This window comes from Aulonocara sp. 'chitande type north' Nkhata Bay, linkage group LG7, assembly GCF_057382095.1.
Source record: "Aulonocara sp. 'chitande type north' Nkhata Bay isolate Kocher_YH1m ecotype deep benthic linkage group LG7, A_spYH_male_GT1.1, whole genome shotgun sequence".
NCBI classification, from domain to species: Eukaryota; Metazoa; Chordata; class Actinopteri; order Cichliformes; family Cichlidae; genus Aulonocara; species Aulonocara sp. 'chitande type north' Nkhata Bay.
In genome coordinates, this window is record NC_141350.1 from 55,241,015 (window position 1) to 55,264,996 (window position 23,982).

At 39.5% G+C, this 23,982-nt stretch overlaps 1 protein-coding gene across 1 annotated transcript; it reads left to right on the forward strand.

The window, feature by feature from the left end:
* Positions 1 to 3,668: 3,668 nt before the first annotated feature.
* On the forward strand, positions 3,669 to 22,375 carry tbca (tubulin cofactor a). The gene is made up of 4 exons (XM_086301421.1): positions 3,669 to 3,827; positions 15,938 to 16,043; positions 19,537 to 19,623; positions 22,076 to 22,375. Exons 1-4 carry the CDS (start codon positions 3,775 to 3,777, stop codon positions 22,154 to 22,156), a joined length of 327 nt encoding a protein of 108 aa, XP_086157547.1. The 5' UTR covers positions 3,669 to 3,774; the 3' UTR covers positions 22,157 to 22,375.
* The last annotated feature ends 1,607 nt before the right edge of the window (positions 22,376 to 23,982 follow it).

A 23,982-nucleotide genomic window follows, 5' to 3' on the forward strand; every position in this document is an offset into this window, starting at 1 on the left:
TGAATAAAGGCAAATTGCTTTACAAGAAACAACACCACCCCTAGCCTGTAAGTCTTTCGACCTACTGCCTACAACAATTAAATGGTAAATGGTATCACATTTACTTTATGCTAAGGTAAAAAATATTCCATTGTAACAAGTAAAAGTCTTGAATTCAAATGTAAACAAAGCAAAATTATTACATTTAAGAGAACTGTACCATAATAATAATAAAGTTTTTCTTTGGACGTTGGCTGCCTGTTCACTCATTTTCAAGCCATTCCTTGAATCTGACTGCAGACTTCAGACTAATATTTTTCTTTGTTTGTTGAATGATTATGAATCGTTCAAGCTTAAAAGAGGCTCCTAACTCAAGGAGTCAACCAGTGTTGTGTCTACACACGTAATTGACAACTTAGCAGAGAAGTAATTTTATATATACCTTTAGGCACTAGCACTAAACATTTTGAGGAAACTAGACAAAAGAAGAAGCATCAGGCTTAAAAGATATCTGCATCAGATATACAGATCTGAAAGTTACATCCTTAAAAAATAGGAAAAAATATAGCATAGACCTGACACAGGACCTAAGAGATGCATCTGACCCTTCAGTTGATCCATCTACCTTAGCCTCATCAGAAATGGTCTCAGTGGAAGGGTGGCTGTCGAGAAGCCATTCTTAAGAAAAGCAAACAGAGAGAAAAGGCTGAGATATGCCTAACTACACGAGCACAGGACTGAAAATCAGTGGTAAAAACATCTTTAGTGAGCATCTAAGGCCTTCTGTCTTCTAGCCAACATCCAAAGAAGAGCTTCAATAAGCCTGGAGAATTATTCCTGAAGATTACTTCAAGAAATTACAAGAAAGCTTACCTAAGATATTTCAGACTGAATTGTAATAACTCTGGGGGTTTTTTTTTCGCCTCGTATTTCCATTTAAGTCTGTACCTAGATTACCACCTTTACTTTACTACTTTCCAAGCAAAATATAATGAAATCAAGGGTGGCTCAAGAGTTTTTCACAGTACTGTATGTTTGAATTTCTACATAATTTGAGTATGTGCACATTAAAAGATCTATATGACCCAAAACTGGGATTTATTAGATGAAGTGGAATTGCATTATGAGACACAACACCATCACTGCAAACCTGATTACTGCCTCTAATCCAATTTGACCTGATACATACAACAATCTGTTGTGTGGCCCTGTTTCCTTTTATTTCACTTTATTCTGAATGTTTCTTACTTAAATTATGCTTGTGTGCATAATTCTATCAGTGACAAGATTCAATTAAATTCACCCTAGTGCATGAAAAACAAGACTACTGAAGCTGTATTTAGCACAGTTTCTCTTTTATGGATAATGCGGGACATTAGGTGTCTTTTTGCATTTTGTGAGAGTGGGTCTCACAGGTGGAAACTTTTTCTCTTGCTCAAATAAAAGAAGTTGTACTCCTTTCCCAGCACTAACTTCACAAGTGTGCTGCTGTTCCAAAGCTTTTAATGTGCAAGAATATTGTAAACCCTTAATGTTATTGGGAAAGCTGAGGTCTCTAGTATATAAATATATATATTTTGATACAGGCAGCCATGTAAAGTACTGTGAAATTGATTCATTTTGTTATAGATCACACAAATCAATATTAAATACACAAAGATTCAAATGATATTGAATTTTGTGTCTTTGTAACACAGCTTTATAAGGCATGTCAATCGTATCATTTAAGTGATCTATTGGGTAAATAAAAAAAGGCTGATTTTGAGGCTTATAAACCTTAACTTACACACACAATATTTGTGTATACACAGTTTAATTCTTAAAGAAACTAAATATACAAATCTTGTGAAAAATAGCAAGGAATAATATTATGGACATTTCTTTCTTTTGCTTTAGAAAAAGAAGATGCATTAATCCATGCAAATCTATAATCTGACATCATTAGATTATTAGAGTCTTATTCTCTATTCAATTCCATTCAGTTCAATTAAATTCAGTTGAGTTCTATTCAATTGTTTCTTCTTCACTCGCCTTTTTCATTCACTGTGTTTATACACAACTCTGAATTGCATCATTAGTTATTATTAACATTTGGCTCTTTTAGACAGTGTCTTTTGTCCTGTCTTCCCCCATCAACCACAACAGGTCATGGCAGGTGAGCCTGGTTATGCTGGAGGTTTCTTCCTGTTAAACGGGAGTTTTTTCTTCCAACTATTGCCTAGTGCTTACACAAAGGGGGTCATTTGATTGTTGGGGTTTTCTTTACCTTCTGGCTGTAGCTCAGGATGCAGAGCAGGCCATCTACCAATATTGTTCAATTGGTGGCTGCTCCAGCATGCATGTCAAATATCCTTGGGCAAGATACTAACCCCAAGTTGCTCTCCGATACATCTGGGTCTGAATGTGTGTGTATGTCAGATAAAAAGTACTCAAGCATGGAAAAAAGTGCTTGTATGACAGGGTGAATGAGATACGTTGTATAAAGTTTTGAGTGCTCACGTAGAGTAGAAATGTGCTATATAAGAGCGATTTATTGTGGGGTCTTTAGCTTACTGTGATTTGGCACAATATAAAACATCAAATGCAAGTATTCAAGTACCAATAAATTGTACATGTGAGATATTTCCAAAAGTCTCCATATTATTAAATTATAATGAAATATTACATATATAATGAAATATTTAAATCTTCATAATATTAAACTCACACCAATCAAACAGTGATGGTTGATTAGTTTGGGTGTTTTTTTGTTTTGTTTTTCTTTTAGATTAGGTTTTTAAAGTTACCCAAAATATTTATTTGTTGTATATTGAGAGGCTCATGTGTAATTGTAACTAACATTGTTAATTGGTATTAGTGTAACCAAATGCTTTGGTCCCTTTTAGTATCGAAGGCTTAGGTTAGGCTTGCAAACTTGGAGTACAAGGCCAAGCTTAATGGAAGAGAGGGATCTTTCATATTAGTTACCCTGTACTGTTCCTGTTATGTATAAATGTTTCCTGGAAATGTCTTCAGTTTTCTTCAATGCCGCAGCACTACCTATGCAGACACACAACAAAGCTACTTTACTTTAGACAGTTGAATATGTTTAGTTTTTCTTTCCTGAAAAAAAAAGGCATCAGGTCAACATTTCAAATGATCCTTTTCTTCGCAATCCCTACCAATCATATAACTACAGATGTAGCTCTGACTGGCTTAGATACTCATATTTTGGTGCTTACATAGTATTGATGCCCACAAAGTGATGCTGACAGATATCTTCATTTCCTTACCCAGAGTATCTCAGCTGATTTCTCTTATCTAGAGGGGCAGTAGTTGGCCATTAATTCCTTTGTTACAGCTTCATGAGGTAACCTTACTTTACCCCAAATTTGGGATCACTGATGAGCAGGTAGCTGAAATGGGCTAGCTGTCTTTTACAACAATTATCAGACTTTGTGGAAAACCAACTACATATAACATAGAGCTCCCAGTCTCCGTAATTGCTCCTGATTTAATTAACTTAACCACCACAGTATTTATTTATTTTTCGTCATTTTATGATTTCGGTTTATCGAGGTGTAATTTGAAGAAAAATAGCAAAAGCATGCACAAGAACCAGAGAAACACACTCACGAAACTGTATTACCTACCAGATCTGTCATTCAGACCAGAAAACTCGACAATGAGCTTCTCTAACGATCGATTTATCTGCCAGCAGCTCATCATCCTTCCTTCCACTTCCACCTGCACACCGTTAACACAGTAAGCTAGCGACAACACGTTACTTCCCAGTAATACATTGCATCTACAGCCATGGCAGATCCAAGAACACGGCAGATTAAGATTAAAACTGGTATTGTTAAACGGTAAGGCTGGCTCTTCGTTTAACTTAACTAGTATTTCGTATGTTATGCAAGCTACTTATAGATGCTAACGTGAGGTCGGCGTTTTTGAGCTAACTAAGTTAGCCGGGCGGCCAGGCGAAAACCTACGCCGCAGGTCGAAATGTGTTACCAACCACATTTTAACTTTAGTGCGGTGTTGGGGCGCGGCCTATAGCTAGCGGCTTGAATGACAAGAAAGTGTATTCTGTTCAAAGCGGCTATTTCTTACCGTCGCTTAACCCTGAGTAGCTAATAGTTATAATGTGGGGGTTAGAGTTCACTGTTTGTTCAACCATAGCGCTGTATCATAATTGTAGTGTGTGTAATTCAGCTCGATTCAAAGTGGTGGTCGACTAGGGTTGCCAACTCCCTGAAAAATAAATAAGGGACACCTCGTGGCCAGGGCCGGGCAACCCAGTTGTCTTCACCCTTCCCAGTGTGGTAGCTCTTTTTTTGTGTGTGTGAAATTATTTTTTAACCATTTGACTTGAATTTGATTTAAGCAGATGCATATTCTTTGTGATATGACCATATGGGAAACAAATGATCATTTAGCCATTTATTTTTAGCTCAAAATGACAACATTAACACAGTAAAACAGGTCTCTTTCTTAAACAGAAGCCTGTCATGCTTAACTTTTGAGAATATAAGTAAATCTTTCTTTAAAAGAACTCTGTCCTGCTTAACTTAAAATTATATAAATTAATAGAAAACAATAGAAAGAAAAATATTCTTGTAACAGTGCACATATAGTGCATTTAGTACAATTGGCTTCAGTTGAGGTATTATTTCAGCTTTTCTAATGCTAATCAGCTGCTCCTGTTTGTAAACCCGCTTGTTCCCATGATTACGCACCTTAACTCATCATCATTATTCATCTATGTATTACTTTTATGTATTAGTCATCTATTTGTTGTAATCATCCATCCTTGCAGTTGTTTATTACACAAAATAAATGATATTATCACACTTCTGGCCACATAGCGCTGATATTCACCGCACATGCCCATATTAACCTTAACCAGAGGGTTTAAACAACAAACCAGTGTTTACATACCATATCTGCTTCTGCCGTGGCCTGGTGGACAAAAAATTGGTTAAGGGTTCCCCGAGCTTTCACGCCCCTCATGTTCTTCTTGTGCCCACCACTAGAAGCATGCCTATGGAAAAAGTGCGCCGGCACACAGTGCAGTGCGCTTTATAGGTGTTATCGTGCATTTTCCCAGCCAGGTGTTTTCCTTTTCCCAGTCCTCCCTGTACTTTTGCAGCCTTTTTTCTTTTCTTTCTCTGAGGGGAACAAACATTGCTGCTCTAACGCTGGGCTTACACTGTGCGATTTTTGGCCCATTTTGAGCCGATTTTTGAGTCGTGCGACCGATTTGGTGATCGGTCCGATTTTGGCCTTCATCGTGCATCGTGTAGTATACGTGGGGTAACGAGAAGCGATTAACACCTCACGACCAGCTCCCGATCATCAATCGCTCGTGAGGGTGTCACCGCAGCCGCTCACACTGCTCATGCGCAAACACGTAAACATCGGTGAAAAAGACGGCGCAGCACGGCTGTGCAGCGTGTGATCTGGACACAAGTGATGGAGGCACTTGTAGAACTTTGGAAAGCTCATCCGAGCCTTTTCGATGTGGCATCACAAAATTATCACGACCACAACAACCGTGAAAATAGTTGGATTTACACTGCTGCTCAATCACAGCTGCCTGATCATGTTTTTCATTAGCAATTTAGCAAAGTTGATGGTGGTGTGTCTGTGTGAGTGAAAGACAGAGAGAGCGAGCGACAGATTTTCTGTTATAACCTTCATGTTATGTTGGCACAGTGTGAGCACTCAGGTCGCATCAGAGCATCGGGCCGTATAGTGTGAGACCCTGCATCGTGACCTGCAAACTTCTAATCCCTGCGAGTCAATCGTGCAGTTTGAGCAAGAGCTGAATAACGTGACTGAAAAAAATCGCAGTGTCTGCCCAGCTTTAGGTGTACTGTCATCCGAGACGTGCACCGCAGTGTCGGCGTTTGTTTCCCTGTTGGCCATGCTTGTTGTTGTGGTCATCTGTTGTCTTCCGGTATTTTCTCCGCAAGCGACCTTTCCTCGACCAATGAGATAATCTGAATTGTCATACTCGAATTGTCATAAGTGTGCTGTCAGCTCATTGGTCACAAAGCAGGAGAGGGGCTGGGAATTATGTTTTCAAACAAAGCGTTAATTCCATTAACATTTATAGACTACTTTTGATTCTCACTGTATTACGGGACAAAGTGCGTCCCTTATTAGCTCAATACGGGACGTGTACTTTTGTTTCTAAATACGGGACGATTCTGTTTTTTAAGGGACGGTTGGCAACCCTATGGTCGACTGATCCCTAATGTTAGCTAGGTAGCTAACACACTGCTGATCAAATAACGTGTCCATTTTCTGGCTGCATTTTAAAACTTCCACGTGCTGATATCAACTGGGTCACTCGAACTCAAGTTCGTAAACTTAAGTTATCGCAACATAACATTAATTTTAATTGTCATTATAAAAAAATTTTCAGTGGAAACTCCCTCATCTTTGCTAATTGGAGCTGCTGCATGAAACAGCCCAACGTAGAAGCACCGTTATATTATTATTATCATTAAACTCTGCGGGTGTGGGAAGCACCTGCTGAGTAAGCTACGTAGCTCCGCATTGGTACCATGTTAAGGTGAGATGGACTTGGGGTGAGATTTTGCAAATACTTGCATCCCATTTTGGGGTCAGAATTGTTACAGGCAGGCAGGGATGACAACACAGTCTTGACACGTACATATTATAATGAGGAGTAAAAAAAATGACAACTAGTTAATGAATAATACAGGCCAGTGCACCTTCACTGCACTAAAGTACTGCTACATATGTACTTTGGACTCCAGGCTTCCTTAAATTGGTAGATGATCATAACTGGTTTAATAAAAACTGTTGTTAAAAATTTTTTTGGTGGGGGGGCTGGTTCAAGAAACCGTTTTTTCAGGTTGTGGATTTTTATTCATACGCAGTTTGTACCCAGAGTGTTGGGTAATTTAGGTTGAGTCGGTACAATTCCTACTGTAAGTTGCTATGTGAAAGTTATAAGCTACACAAATGGAGAACAACTGGAAGGAGTTAAATCCTACTGGCATAGGGACTAGTTGGTAGCCAGCTGGCAACCTTTGATCACTCTGGAAAATATGTATTTGCAAACCTTTCAGTGAGTGTTCCTGGTGATTACTGGCTGTTGGTGGGTGAAATTGGTCGCTAAGAGGGTGCTACATTGAAAACCTTGTTGTGATTGCTTTGGTTGCAAGCATCTTGCTGTGGTTGCCCATAGTTTGCACTATACTTTGCATGGAAGACGTTGGCAAGTTAGGATCTTCCATTCAATCTATGAGTAACCAGAGTCATCTTTTAGCAGTTGCCACAGGACCTTGTAGCTTTTCTTGCGACCAGTTTCAGTGATCGCAGGCAGCCTCATGCAACCACTCACCAGCCTGCCGGGGAATACACATTTTTCCCAGCAGGTGGTGGCTAACAGGGCATAACTGACCGGTCTCCAGCCCAGTGTGACTGAGGCTTTGGCAGTCTTTTTCACAGTGACTGCCAGTAACCACAACCTGCCAGGAGAGTACACATTTTTCCCTAGCGACTGGTGATTCTCAAGCAGTTGCCAACTGACCCAAGGCCATGTGTGACTAGGCCTTAAATGTAACTCTAAACCTAACTGTAGCTGGTTGCCTGATGGAGTTTAAGAAGTTAAAACCTGGTTTGATGTTGTAAATAAAGTTTGTACCTACCTAACCCTGACCCCTAATCCGCATCCAGCATCATTTAAATGATTATTTTTTTTAAATTCATAAAACATGTAAGTAAGTTGTTTGCTTAGTTCTTCACGATCACACAGTACACTGGAGGGCAGTGGTACTGACAGTGAAGTCATGTGATTTGTGCACTGTGTTTGTCTGTGGATGTTCTCAGTCATCCAGGTCATCGTAGTCTAAGGAGCTTGGAAAGAAAGGCGTCTGGACTTCTTTAAGTTGCTTGAAGACGTTTCACCTCTTATCCGAGAAGCTTCTTCAGTTCTAGGGTCAAATTGTGGAGAGTCCCAGGTTTAAGCCCTGTGAGAGTGTCTCTCCCCCCCCAAGAGGGACAATGGATCCCCTAATGATCCTCTGCCTAATCACACGAGCGAAGGTGTGAAGACGGGTGTAGGTCACAATAGGGCTGTTCGATATAACGATATATATCGGGTGACGATATAAAAACGTCTATCGTTTCATTTTACACTATCGTTTGTTTCGTAGTGTGGCAAAATATAATGTTTACGGCAATATTTTTTCATCGTTTTGATGGTCACTGTAGTGGTTATATTAATTTGTTAAAGTTCTCTTTTTCTCTTATATTTAATATGACCACACTACGGATGGACAAGCGACTGTTTTTACGCATTTCCATTAGCAACCACGACAGTAGAACAATGGCGTGGTTCCGCCGTCCGCTTGTTTGTTTTGCATATTAACCTTTCACAATAAAGCTCAAGATCCTGTTGAGACTTTTCAAAATAAACTAAATCCTGTGAAAGAGTATGCAGTGTTTACGGATGAGAAGCAAAAAAGAGGCGTTAGGTGCTAAAAAATAAACCTTAGACTCAAACGTTAGAACAGGCTTTTCCCCGCAGCACGCCGTGTAATAAATATTCACAAAGAAAACGGCGGCCTTTACAACTTATGTCTAAAAATGTATCGCTTCATGGATCGGCTAAAAGTCATAACTCCAGGTACACGACACCCAGCTGAAAACACTTCATGCAAGTCGAGCTGCCCGAGATTCACAGAATTTACAGAAAACTTAAATTTTTTGTGATTTATATCGTTATCGGGATGATAGATGTCTTATATCGGGATATGAGATTTTGGTCATATCGCACAGCCCTAGGTCGCAATCACCCTATCATGTAATTTACTGAGGTCAGATGGCCCAGGATGTGAGTGGGCGTTAAGGCATCTGGGAAGGGATCTCAGAACTGGATTATAGATGGCAGACAGTTGGTGTCATAAGCCACCACCTCTGTTCAAAGATGGTCGTTCGCAGTTGACATAGAACTCCTAAAGAAAAGAAACCTTACAAGAGAAAAGTTCTTTACAATTAGATAAAACGTTTTTCTTTAAAATAGATGTGAGCACCACTAAACTGTTCTGTGTGCAGTGCAACCAGGACATATTCCAGTTCACAGTTACACCTTCCTTAAACAGATATCCTGTATTACACGCCCTGCAATAAACTTAGCCCTTGTGGCTTTAATGTAGAGTTTCTGTTTGGGCTTGGTGTAGAGAGATGTTTGTTATGCTGTTAAATTATGTTGCAAACGGCTGATGAATATCTAATGTCTTCTAATGTATGACAATCAGTGAGGACAGGCTAGATAATAGACTCACCTTTCAAATGCAATTAAATTGGAGATCAAGCATTTTCAGGAAAATTTGAAATAGTATTCATAAAAAAAGAACTTAGGGATGTTTCTGGTTTGTGATTTGAGTTGTTTAAATGACAGAAAAAAATTAGGCTAGTTAACTACCGTATTTCCCAGACTACAAAGCGCACCTGAATATTAGCCGCACAAGCTAAAATCAGGGGAAAATCCTGTTTTGTACATACATTAGCCGCACCTGACTAAAAGCCGCAGGTGTTTCAATGTTGACTTACCATATGTACGAGAATATGCACAAAGCGAATTGTCAGGAAAGAGATGGCTGTTTGGAGACACACCCCTTTTATTAATATTTTGAAAAACAAGTTATGGGTACATATTTGCATAACTTTTTAAGTATATGTACAAGTAGCGGTAATTACAAGTACGAAACATGTACTGTGCTTCATAAATGAGTAACAAATGTAGTACATAAAAATAGGGCTGCTCAATTAATCGAATTTTAATCACGATTATGATCTGGGCTTTCAACGATCATTAAAAATGACTGAGCCGATTATTAGCCCCTCCCTCATTTATCCGCGACACCTTAAAGGCCGGTCCGTGAAAATATTGTCGGGCATAAACCGGTCCGTGGCGCAAAAAAGGTTGGAGACCGCTGATTAAGAGGACCCGAGGGAAGCTCGGAAAGCTAAGCAGAAGTTATTTGGAGAGTGACTGCCGTTGGTTGAAAAGAGAGTTTAAAAAAAAAAAAAACTTCAGTGGCGTTGCACACTATTTTATATTATTTTTTTAAAGTCATTGTTAACCCTTTAAAGCCGGTCAGAGCAGCACGCTCCGTTTTGCGTAACTATTTTTAAATCCCTGTAGAACCTGAACCGTGTAAGCTAGCGCAATAATTTGTTTTGCATATGAAACCGGAGGAGTTGTACTTACATCTGATGCCATCAGCTTGTCCTCAGTCACGGTTTCGTTCCACATATAGCTTTGCAAAAACTGCATAAAAAGCGCTTGCAGCAACAAAAACATAATATTCCAGAAACACGCTTTGCCGTTCCTATCAGCTGTTCGTAACACTTCCCACAGTGAAATGATGCACATGCTGTTTTCTTTGCAAATTTGCATCATAGGATTGTTTTTTGTTTTTCCTGCAGTATATAAAAATTGCTGTATCTCCAAAATAAAACTATGAAGACACTCAAAATAAATTTCCTGTGGTGGGAAACTATTTTTTGCAACTTTATTGTATTTAAAGTTTTGAGGGATAAACCTCTTAAATTTCTCCAAGTAGAAATATATGTAAACAAAACAAAAGCAATTTTCAATTTTTTTTGTAGTTTATTGCACTTTTTTGCAATTTATGTAATTACTATGGACTTAATGCATACATATTATTAAAATATGGGCTATAACAGTTGTATTGATGTATAGCAACTTGAAATGCTCCCACAAATGGCACTACAACATGTAAAAAAATAATATAAGCTCTGGTGGACTTGGTTCTATAGTAGGTCTTAAAGGGTTAAATAAATATCGTCAAATAATCGTGATCTCAATTTCAGTGAAAATAATCGTGATTATCATTTTTGCCATAATCGAGCAGCCCTACATAACAATAACCTACAGCACACCAGAAAAATAGATTCGGACTACCTTTTAGGCTCAGGTGCAGTGACACGGCTTTAACAAGAAGAAAAGTCAGTCATTCACCACCATCTTCCTGCGCACTAAAACCACCAAAGTCCTCTTCTCCAGTGTCGGATACGAACAGGCTCAGGATGGCTTCGTCATCCACTCTCAGCTCCTTTCCTTCGTTGTCACTTTCAAAACCAAAGAAATCCTCGTTGTCAGTGTCAGAGTCGAACACCCTCAGAAGGGCCGTGGTGGTGTCCTCCTCTCCATCATGCAGCAGTCCAGCCCTTCAAAATCTGTTGGTGATCATGGATGTTTTCACACTTTTCCACGCTGTCAGATTCCACTGGTGGAGTTGAGCATAACTTGCTTTTCGCAAGTTTATCGCCGCTAGTCATCCACACCTCCCGCTGTACGCGTAGCGCTACTTTGAAGTTTGTTTTTTGCGCTACTTGTACGGCACTATGTTGCCTGGCAGATGGACATGTGACCAACATACCACTCTTGAACCCCGATACTGTGTGTCTGATCACATGCCCTTCCGCCAGGCAACGTAGTGCCGTACAACAGCGGAACAAACAAAACAAATCGTCTTACGATATCACAAAAATCATGGACAATCCATGGAAAAGCTGCACCTGACTAAAAGCCGCAGGGTTCAAAGCTTGTGCAAAAAGTAGCAGCTTATAGCCCGACAATTACGGTAGTATAAAAACTGAAAAAAATAATTTAAAAGCACAGAATATCTTAAATGGACAAAGTTAAATAATGGCAAAACAAACATTTTGTGTATTTTAGGAGCTTCATGAACCAGTAATTGCAGTTTTACATTATTAAAATAACTATAATAGGTTTAACCGACTTGTATTTCTGGCGGCAGTTAACAACGGCATCAATGTTTAACATCAAGTTGGCTAGTTGCACAAACTCCTGGCAAGTTCAGACATCTTGTATTGCTTTTTAACTTTAACGGTACAACTGGGTGTACAGTAGCTGTTTCGTCCCATTTGTTTCTTCATTGTTTGCCTAGTTTTCCAAATTTTCTAATGAACATATTCCATCTTTATTCTTTCTCTTTTCCAAACTGTAAATCCTATCTGTAGGCAAACACTGCTCATCTATAATGGTTTAGTGTTCGCTTCACTTCTAGATAGATTGATATGGGCCTTTTGATGTAGGACCTGCAAACTCATTAACTAGTCTAAGCTGTCCTACTAAAAGAGTTGGCATCTACTTCGAGCTTGGCTCCACATTTGTACAACGGCCAAATTTACCATGCTGGAATAGAAAATGTTGTAGACATTATGAGGATTCTTGAGATAATGGGCTCAGTTGTCTGTGGGATGGTTTGAGTGTACCTATCGTCAATCAGGCAGACCTCTAATTCCCTCCTGTCAGTGCTGTTTGTGTAATATGCTATCGATTGCACTTTGATGAGGGTCAGATTACCAACAGGCTCCCCGGTGGTAATGATGGAGGCTGGACATCCCAGAGAGGATAATGTCACAGAGTGTCCAGGAGTGGTCAGTATAGGAAAAACAACAATGCAAGGGTGCAGTATTTTATTAGCCAGTATCATCCCTGCTTTCTCTTCTGAGGTTTTTAAGTTGAGTATATTATTTGAACAAAAGATAAGATTTAAAATCTTACTCCCTCAAGGCCAACAGCTGTACGTTGACATGAACCTTTTATCAAACTGTTTAAGTGTAGAGTGTCATTGCTCTGTGTTGTGTCCTTCTCTTATAGTCTCCTTTTTGCCTCTGTTCCCAGCTTTTTCACTTCCTCTACCCTCTCTCTCTCTCTCTCTCTCACACTCACACTCACACTCTCAAGTATACACACACACACACACACACACACACACACACACACACACACACACACACACACACACACACACACACATACATTTATATGTACGACTTTAGAGGAAACCTGCCTGCTCTTTTAGCCAGGCCTATTTCCAGTGGCTTCTGCACATTCCAGTCAGTGCCTTTCTGCCCTAGCGAGGCGGATGCCCTTAATAAAATGACAACAGTAATTTGCCTTTGTCATTCCGGTCCCAGCGCAGACTACATCGCAGCTCAAAAATACAGTGCTAGAGCAGGCGACCGAATGTGTGTGTCGGCTGGCTTCTAATTCCTTTTTTTTTTTTCTATTTTCCAGAGAGCTGCCTTTTCCATTAAGCCTGAGGTGGCAGGTCTATTTAAAACCAGCCACGACCCCACCCCTTATTCGCACAGCGCTCCAAGTCTGGGAGAAATAAGAAATTAACATCAGGACTGGAAAGGGGAGGAATGGACATTTTGTTATTAGACTGTCCTTCAGTTTTATTCAAATTATTTCAGCCTTCCTACCTCCATCGTTTCTCCTCTCTTTGCCACCTTCTTTGACTCTTAACAGGTGACATAACTCATTCTACATTAAGCATGAGAGTGAAAGACAGGATCTGCTATTGCATACGGTGCCTGTTTAAAAGCTTCCTGATGGAACCGTATTAGAATGAGTGGTAATTGATGTAAAATATGACAGAGTGCTATTGGCTTCCTTGGCTAGGCAAAGAGCAGTGCAACGCGTAGGGAAGGGTCTCCAGTAATGTGACTGACTAATGAAGGATTACTCACTTACACACACACAGCTGATTTTATGAAAAATGAAATTTGTGTTGTCAGTCCCTCCAGCAGGCGCAGCCGGAAAAAGACTGTTAGTTGGAAATCATTATCAATAGCTATATTTTCAAACTCCATTATGCCAATCAGGGTCGGAATCTATTTAAGAGATTTAGTTCCATTTGGGCCGTAATTGATAAATAATCAGAATTTATCAATGTACTCAAGCCTATTTTCACTAATAATCAAGAAAAAGAGGCCCATTTACCACCTGACTTGGTCTAAATTAGGGATTGAATTGATGATCAATTAATGTCTAAAAAAGAACTAGTAGCTTCTGGGAGTGTGTGTGTGTGTGTGTATGTGTCGAAGACAATAAAGGTGGATAAAGGAGCCAGATAATCATGTTGATAGGATGTGAGCTGGATGGCAGTATGCAGGTTACGCTGATTTCTGTGTGTTTTTCTGTGACATGCTAACACAAAAGACATGAGTGACATGATATAATGTCCTACTTTGCACATTTCAAAAGTGTATTGATAAAAGTAATATGTATGATGTAATATGATCTTTAGATGAATTCAGGGCAGAGACCTACTATTAATATTTTTAAATAAAGAATGAAATCTAAATGTGTTTTCAGAGGCTTTCCTCTCTGCAGTAAAAATCAAAACACAAAAAGATCTGTAATTGTCCAAATTCGTCTGCCACAGGCTCGATTTTCCAAAGCCTTTGTTAGAAGATTGGAAATCCACTGGGATTACTCAATTTTAGAATTTTTAAAATTCTTTAGTTAGCTTTCCGTTTCTATTACCCATTTTCCCTATGTATGTAAAGGAGAGAGTTAAATCATTTTAAAAAGAACCAGCCAAATGTAATGAAGTAATGCAGTTTCATGCGTTCATATATCATCACTAGGTAGATTAGGCGAAATCATTTATTGCTATTAGATATGCAAAGGAAGTTGACTGACTTGTTGCTCTCATGTAAGCTGTATTGCTTTTTCTTCACATTGAAAATAAACCCTCCCGGCATTGAACCCCCACAGCTTTTCCATTTATTCCATGCAGAATGCTGGAAGTTTCCAGACAGAGCTACATTTATGTGCGTATATAGATTAGAGATGAACAAAATATTTGATGATTACAAAGAAAATTCTGTGTTTGTTGGTCAGCCTTCTCAAAAATGACGATTTGCGATTTTTGCTCTGTGACTGAGAAGTGTGTATATATATTAATTTCTTTATTTTCAGTGCACAAGACAAATGTGAACTTGGGCTTTTGAATCCCTTCTTTGGCCATTATGGCAGAAAATTTAATTGAATCATTTAGTATTATTATTATTATTATTTTAAATCTAAATTCAGTTTAGTTTAACATTTGTATCAGTGTTATCCTGTATGTAAGTTTATGATGTTGCATTCTGTGTACTATCGTTAAATAAGAATCAGATCTCACTCACTAGTGACGCATTCATATATTGTAATATATGAAGTTAAATAATATAATTAGTGAATACTGTTGACTGCAAGATGCATAAGTTCAAGGTTTAAGTGCTGCAAAAACAATAAGAGGATACAAAATGAAATGCATGTTATACAATTGATATATTCTTCCGTTTTAGAGCAGGCCAGACCGTGGACATCAACTGCCCCCTAAAGTTTTTTTTCTATAAAAGTTAACAAAAAACAATCAAATATATTACATTAAAATATATTGCTGGCAGCTCACTAACACTGGTGTACAGGCTAAAAAGCCCGATGTTTCTCCGATGGTTGTAAAGAAACCAAAAACAAAACAAATCTGACTGCAGATGAATGACAGTGTTGTGCTGTTTAATCTCAATTTTAAAGAGTTTAATAAACTCCGTTTTAACAAGTGAATAAAAATAATAAAACCTCATATACTCATATAAACACCATAGTTCTCATCCACATTATTTTCAGGCTTAGATCTGCTACTGCCAGTTATTAAAGAAAAAAACTGTTATCCGGTTTAAATTTAGTGTGAAGTGTTGCTCCTTTCCAGAAATAAAATGTCTTTCATGTAAATGCATCCTATTTTAGCCACTGTTAGAGCGCTGTCTAAATGATAAGTTGAATTTCAAAGCATTATTTAAGGGTGATCTCCACTTCAGAGCAGTGAGGAGAAGTGATGTGTTTGCTGCGTGTTATTGAGGTGTGTTTCTTGCCATCCTGTGGGAGATGATCTCACTGTGTCCTCCTCAGTCACAAGAGTGCTGGGGAGAATGAGGATAGATGGCCCTGTCTGTAAAAAGTGACCATCACAGTCTCCTTTTCTTGGTTCAGCCTATATTATCCGTCTGAGAGGCTGTGCGTTTACGTTTTATGTTTGATGGAACAACACTGTATGGCTGCCTTTAACCGTGTCTTTTCCGTCTTCTTGTTTCTGTGCAGGCTGGCCAAGGAGGAGATTGCGTACATAACTGAAGCGAAGCAGCAGGAAGAGAAGATCGAGCGCCTGAAAACAGAGGCGGCAGATGATTATGTCATCAAGAAACAGGTACATTTTGCTTCTTTGATGCTGTACAGCAATTATGTGTCTTAATTTGAAAGCCTTTGAATTATCCATTTATCACCACCTGTTCCTTCTGTTGATCTCAGCCAGTAAAGTGAGGGAGGGTTGTTGCTCTCGCATAGTTAGGGAGTGAATTGTGTCTTGATAATTCGAGTAGCCCTTCGTTCATATAATGAGGTCAGTCCACAGTGATAATGAAGAATTAGGTTTTGAGAGGAGAATCATTAGTGATTTTGTAATTTGCTTGATTCAGATGTAATTATATCATGTTACTTTAAAAGAGTTTGATAATTACTGACACATGCTGGTAATTTAGTGTCCCTAACAGATCACTGGCCCATATCCTGCTCTCCATTCTCACTGCGCCTTCATCCCTCCATCATTTGTCTGTACACAGGTTGTGGAATTTTCTCACTCCAACATGTTTCTTATGTCTTTTAAAATATTCAATTCAAATAATATAATAATATTAACGTTAGCTAGCAAAATGGACAGTCGTGTGGGCAGTTTTTGAGCTTTTTTTGCTTTACTTATGTATGACACAGACATGTATGGATATTAGGGCTGTTCGATATAACGATATATATCGAATGACAATATAAAAACGTATATTGTTTCATTTTACGCTATCGTTTGTTTCGTGGTGTCGCAAAATAAACTGTTCATGGCAATATTTTTTCATCGTTTTGATGGTCACTGTAGTGGCTATATTAATTTGTTAAAGTTCTCTCTTTCTCTTATATTTAATATAACCACACTACGGACGGACAAGCGCCTGTTTTTATGCGTTGTCGTTAGCAACAACAACGGTAACACCATGGTGTGTCCGCTTGTTTATGTTCCACATAAACCTTTCACAATAAAGCTCAAGATCCTGTTGAGAATTTTCAAAAATAAACTGAATCACGTGAAAGATGCAGAGTGTTTACGGATGAGAATTAAAAAAGAGCCGCCAGGTGCTAAAAAATAAACCTTAGACTCAAACGTTGGAACAGGCTTTTCCCCGCAGCGCGCCGTGTAATAAATACTCACAAAGAAAACGGCGGCCGTTACAACTTATGTCTAAAAATGTATACCTTCATGCATCTGTTAAAACACTCGACTCCAGGTACATGACACGTAGCTGGAAACACTTCCCGCAAGTCGAGCTGCCCGAGATTCACAGAATTTACAGAAAATGTTACACTTTTGTGATTTATATCGTTATCGGACGATAGAATTCTTATATCGGGATATGAGATTTTGGTCATATCGCACAGCCCTAATGGATATTGTATCTTATAATTCTAAACATTTTCATTATACCACTGTATATAATCAGATGGCAAACACTTGATGGTTTATAAACACCAAACATCAGAATGATATATACATAAATATATTAATGTGTCATCTTTGCAAGCTACATAGTCAAGGAACATAGAAACCAGTTTAGTTTTAAAGGTTTTGTCCTTGTGAAGCACTGCATCACTTTTAGCATTTTTGATATGGAAGCTGGAAGTCTGGTTCTCTTCCATGTGCACATTTACCCTTTCACCACAGCAAGGTCCATGGTCTGCTTCTTTGTTAGACTGGACCAATCCTCTGCTGATGAAAACAGTCTCTAGATATGGTGTCCAGAGCTTATAATGTCAAAGCCAGAAGAAGAATTTTCTTTTAAATTTGGCACATAAGCTCAACTTTGTCACATAGCACTGTGCCGTGAACCCAGTTGTTGTCCACCACCAGCGCTACTTGCCAAATTTGGCTTTTTACCATTTGCTTCTTCACAAAATAATATTGAAGTTAAAGTTAATGACACTACATCACTGTTTTGATCTAGTCGAGGAAATCTGGTGTGTGTTGCGGATGTGGAAGTGATCAGGGTGATCAGGTTTGCTGTTTTTTTTAAATAAATAAGCAAATGGAACTTTATGATTCCATGTGGTGTTGCAAGCACAGAGACATTTCAATTATGCCTCAAAATATATAACCAAATCATTACCCGCCGTGTACAGAAAATAAAAGGAAATGGCAAAATAATTTAAAATCGGAGCGTTGCGTTATGGGATCTTTATAGCCCTTATTTTGTAGGCTAGCGAGGGGGTTTATCAGCTTTAAATGTTAAATGAATTTCTGAATTTGCCTTTAATGTGTGTTTAATACCTGGGGGAAACTAAATTCACAGCTTCTCTTGATGTCTTTGCTTCATTCCAGTATCACAACGATAAAGAAATAGTGTGAAAAAAAGGTAAATAATACAAATATTTCAAGATCTTGTCAAGAGAGCCTGCTACTCATATATAGACAAATATGAGTTTTGCCTATTACAGTATTTTATGGTCAGCTTACACAAGATTGTTGGAAGGACGTGGTTTTTCATATAACTGCCCTTTATTTGGGCCAGTGTTCGCTGATGCGGATCCAAACTTGATTCAAACGGGGAGGAACTGAACCACAGATATCACATCTGATTATGTTTACGGCTTCCATTACAATTCAGTGTGTGTGTTGTTTTGTTTGTTCATTCATAGAGTGGCAGCTCAGGCTGAGCAGCAGGCTTGGTTGGTGTTAAATGGGGAGATTGGGAGGCCAGATGGATTATGGTTGGAGATGAGAGGTCTGAGGCAGGATGGATTACAGGTTTTTATTTTAATGGAATCAATACGCTGTAAGTGTCATCTTTATCCTGTGCTGATGGGATCATTCCACCGAACCGGGAGGGCACCGTGACTTTTCTCTGTTTCAGTACTCTTTTGCCTACTCTAGCTTACCTTGTCACATCTAGATGGCAGCCAACTTGACAATTTGTCCACTATTTTTCGGTATGTCAGTTTAGGCACTTGGATGAACTTGTACGCCATCAGGCAGGCAGACTGTTAGTGTGCATAGCCGTGTAATGTACACATGTGCAACTGAGTCCATGTTTTGACTTTTTCCAGCTCGACACAGGCCTAGCTGAGGAAGCATCTGTCATGAGTGACTGTGTCTGACAGTGTTAGCCAGCTCTTCTCCGCTCTTTAGGGTGCCAGCTGGGGGAATTCCACATTAGCCGCGGCTGTGAAAGTACCCCAGGCTGCAACACAGTTACACTGCAGGCGTAGTAATACCTCTTTACGCCTGATCACAATGCTCTCGGCTCATTCATCCAGGTGTGGAGCCAGATCGAGGTGGTCCCCTGCTGCCCAACTCCCGGCCCGATCAATAACTCAATAACATTTTTCATACTGCCGGCTTGTTGAGAGATGTTAACCACAGCAGAGTGCATGAGGGACACCCTGCATGTCACTGCCAGGAGTAAAGCTACAGCACAATCCAGCCAGTGAATACACTTTGTCTAGCTGTTCAAATTAATGGTCAAAGCTTGGAAAATACATGTTCAGTAATGTGTTGACTTTTGTGAAGACCTGTAATGAAAGCTGGTAATAGGAGCAGTGGCAGGGGTTTTCGGATTAATAAAGGTGGTGATGGCACTGATGCGGTCTCTGTGTGCTTTCAGATGGAGGTGTTGCAGGAGTCCAGAATGATGATCCCAGATTGTCACCGCCGGCTGGCCATAGCACACGCAGATCTGCTACAGCTGCTAGTAAGTACCACCATGAGGTGAACTAAATTTTCATAAAACAACAGGACACAACCTATTGTGATAATTAATTCAGTTGGACTTCTAATATCTCATGGCCTCCCTGAAAAAGAATTTCATGCCATGCGTTTGTGGGTAGAAGAAAAAATGTTCAGCTTATTATACTTTAAAATTCCAGCATCAAGAAAAATGGTTAACCCCAGCATTCAAGTTTTATTTTTAATCTTTTTTTCTCTTTTGTAGGTATCACAATATTTAATAACTAATTATGTGTTTCTTAGTAAAGCTTCATTAAAAATGCAGATTTGTAATTATAATTGTATGAAAGACACACAACTCTCATACTCTTGCTTTCTAAACATAGTATGGTATTAGTACTAGCGAATACCTATCCTTTTTCACATCTGGTAGACATGATCAACACCTGGATCATGCTTCATCCTTCCTGTCAGGCTTCATTTCACTAAAATAGTTAATAATTAAAATATTAATAATCAAAATAATTAATAATAAAGAATGAAAAGGCCTAAGATCCCCATTTTAATGTGTTTGGATTTCAGTTTAATGCCAGATCTTTAAAAAGTTGTCTTTCCCAATGAGACCAGCATGTAACAGAAAAAAAAACGATAATGGAAAAGACAACATCAGGTTATGGTTACTGGTGTGATAACAAGCTACATAGTTCCCTTAATGCTGTACCATAAATAAGCAAGGATGTAGTAGTAGTAATAATGTTCCTGTTAAATTTACTGCCATGTCACAACAGGCAGGAATGCCTAGAGACCAGTTACCCACAGTTTGCTAGGGAAAAAAAAGGTTTCCTTTACTGGTTGTGAGTGTTTACTGAAGGTTGCTCGCAGTCGCTCTGAAATTGGTTGCTAAGCCCCAGTCACACAGGGCCAGAGACTTTATTTTGAAGGTGAATGGTCATTTTTTTAGTATGCATTATTCTTTTTTCAAGTTTTTACTACAGTTTAGTAGTTAGTTAGCAAGTATTTGCAGACACATATGCATATTCCATTCAAATTACGCAGGACAGCAACAGACTGCTAGTGACAGAAGCAATCATAAGGAGTTTTTTAGTGCAGTACCTTGTGGCAACTGATTTCACCTACCGGCATCCAGCAACCAGTGAATCGGAGAATGCAAATTTGAATGCACACTTGTGACCAGGGGTTGCCAATTGGTCTCTAGCACTGTGTGGGTGAGGCCTAGCAGACACTAAAAGCCCTTTTCCACTAGTACCTACTCAGCTTGCCTTGACTTTACGCTGTTTCGGTCGTTTTCCATTACAATCATTACCACTTAATGTGTGTAGGGTCCTTATAGCAATGCTGCCAAAAGTCCTGTGATGTCATTTGTATGCGACACAAACACCATAACAAAAGTGGACATCGAGGCGATTGTACACCTGCTGCTCAGTGTATGGCTTTTTGTCACACTTGGGGACCAGGATGTTGTTTTTTGTGCAGCCTTTTCCCTTGTTGCTGGGTTTCAAAAATGGTGGTTTTGATTTTTATGAAGACTCTCATGACTCAATAAGTGACGCCACTGACTAGCCAATTGGGGGAATGCTGTCTGTTGATGTCACGTTTTCGGATCGTCTCAGATCACTTGGAGCCCTGGCTAAGTGGGTACAAAAAAAAGTAACTGGTGTCAGGTACTCCCACCTAATGGTAGACCTTAAAATCCAAGTCGAGCCATGCCAAGCTGACTCAAGTACATACTAGTGGGAAAGGTCTACAATTGGCTACAGTTTCATGTCAGGACACTTGTGGCCACATAATTTAAAGTATATTGTGGTATCCTGGATATTCCAGTGTTGAGTCAGATGTTTTTTCTTTTAAATGTGTGTAGACTTAATGAACTGATCATTAGAATAAGCTCAAGCACCACACTTTGCACTTATATACAGATATATATATACAGTATATATACAGCCACACAGCATGCCAAACCCTCCAGGACTTAAGCTGATATGGTGAGAGGCAAACATCAGCATGGATGTCTCAGGGTCATTGAAATTAATGCAGAGCAACAGTCAGACAGCTGGAGGTGTGAGTCACTCACATGGGAGCTGAATGCTGGGCAGGGGGAGCTAACCTGAAATTAGCAACCTGTCCCCTTCCCTGTTACTCATCCTCCCTTCTTTCTTCCCTTCAGACAGGCATACGCATATGCACATGCTCATCACAGGTCATTAGGAAGTGCTGTCACTGTGGTGACTACCAGAGGAATGCAAACACACTTCAGTGTCAGGTTTTACCTCATATCAACCCTTCCTGGATGAATTTGGTTCCTACCATTATGATACAGTTTGAAATATTTCCTCAAGAATGCTTTTATATGAAGACAACAAACCTGTTTGTCTAGTGAAGACAGTTGTAACTCCTTCTTTGGAAGTATAGTAGATGGCACTAAAACAAAACCTATATGTGTGTTTGTGTGTTTTCAGGAAACAGAAGAGGAATTGGCTGAATCAGAGGAGTACAAAGAGGCTAGAAGCATATTGGACTCAGTGAAGCTTGAAGGATGATTTCTGATGCATTTCTGTTCTCACTGTGAGATTCACTTGCTTAAATGTCCATTCCTTTCGTCAGGCCTTGTTTGGAACCGTGGAGGCCAACTGAATCCATTCAAAGTCTCTTTTCTTGATGTAATTATTTCTTTTCTTTACTGCTAACGTGCCACCACATTTTGATCACGCTTCTCCTGTGTGAAAAAAATAAAATAATTCCACAATAATATTATAAAACCTTCAGTTTATTATAGTAGATTAGTGTAGTGTTTTCTTTAAGTGTTGTTTGACCCTTTTATGCACTGTTTACACATTGAAACTGGGAGAAACACATGAAAGTTTAATGTTGATCTCATAGATTAATGAGATTAATGGCATTAACAGTGCTGTTATTCCTGTTAGCAGCAGTGAAATGGACTGTGTCTTGATATCTACAATAAAGGCAAGAGCTCTTTTGGTAACCCTGTCAGTCATATGACAAATGTTAGTGTGAGCCATGAATGACAAAACAGGCCTGTAATGTCGCCTCTGCAGTTACATCTATTACCCAGATGGCCTAAAATAATGACACCTTACATTAAGGCTGAGGGAGTCCTTCCTAAATAGTCATACTAATAAATGAACTCAATTGCCAGACAAATTAAGGTTACATTTGACTTGATCCTTATTTTACAGATTTCGATAATTATCGGGATCACCCCAAAGTCTCATTACCGCCCTAATGAGGCGCTGCTACTCCGTGACATCTACCCCGCTCCATCTCGTTAAGGAAATCGCTCTTCAATGCTGATTATTTTATTTGGAGGTATAATTATATTTCTTTCGGATAAATCACGGGCCTAATCGAGTCCGTGCAGAGGGCAGCGGCGCTAATTGAGGCATGAGATGCGGCGGCGGGGCGCTGCACCTGCGGGTTTGTGTGACCGGAGGACCCACGCAGGCTGCTGCTGACAGCTCGGAACGTGTCGTGGCCGGATGAGAAAGTAACGTGGAGAAAACACTGACCCGAAATCCTGTGTTCAAGTGGACGGAAATACTCGCGTAGACTGCTTATAAAAATAAAAGCACTAATCAGACGTAATAAAATGGTAAATGGCCTGTATTTATATAGCGCTTTACTAGTCCCTAAGGACCCCAAAGCGCTTTACATATCCAGTCATCCACGCACACATTCATACACTGGTGATGGCAAGCTACATTGTAGCCACAGCCACCCTGGGGCGCACTGACAGAGGCGAGGCTGCCGGACACTGGCGCCACCGGGCCCTCTGACCACCACCAGTAGGCAACGGGTGAAGTGTCTTGCCCAAGGACACAACGACCGAGACTGTCCAAGCCGAGGCTCGAACCGGCAACCTTCCGATTACAAGGCGACCTCCCAACTCTTGAGCCACGACCGCCCCGTGTCGTGGCTAATAGTGGCATGGCAGATGTAGCTTTTTCCTGGTTAATCCGTTGAAATGCATTTTAATTTGCGTGCTTTGTAAACATGTTGCTCTGTAGTAATACATTTCTCAGACTGAGTACAAAGTGGACTACACATTTGCTTCTGAGATGCACGGGAACCCTGCGTCGCTGCTTTTTACAGCTGTCACCTAGAAGTTTCATTTCGCGCCTTCCAGAGTCACGTGACTTATCAGGAAATCCAATTAAGTCTTCAGAAATGACTCCATAATGAGCTAATTGTTATAACTTCGGAGCATGCTCGATAGCCATTTCCAACCTGAAAAAGGTTCCTTTTTATTCACCTGTTCTTTATTTGAAGTATCTACACTTAATTGTGGCATATTTTTTATTTTCCCCTATACTGTAGACAGTAGCCTTTATTTGCAAACTGTGGATTA

Bases quoted from the DNA above. Each gene is read 5' to 3' on its own strand.
- tbca (XM_086301421.1), top strand. From the start codon at position 3,775: ATGGCAGATCCAAGAACACGGCAGATTAAGATTAAAACTGGTATTGTT. The intron at 3,828-15,937 runs GTAAGGCTGGCT...GTTTCTGTGCAG, and splicing joins AAAACTGGTATTGTTAAACG to GCTGGCCAAGGAGGAGATTG. The intron at 19,624-22,075 runs GTAAGTACCACC...GTGTGTTTTCAG, and splicing joins CAGATCTGCTACAGCTGCTA to GAAACAGAAGAGGAATTGGC.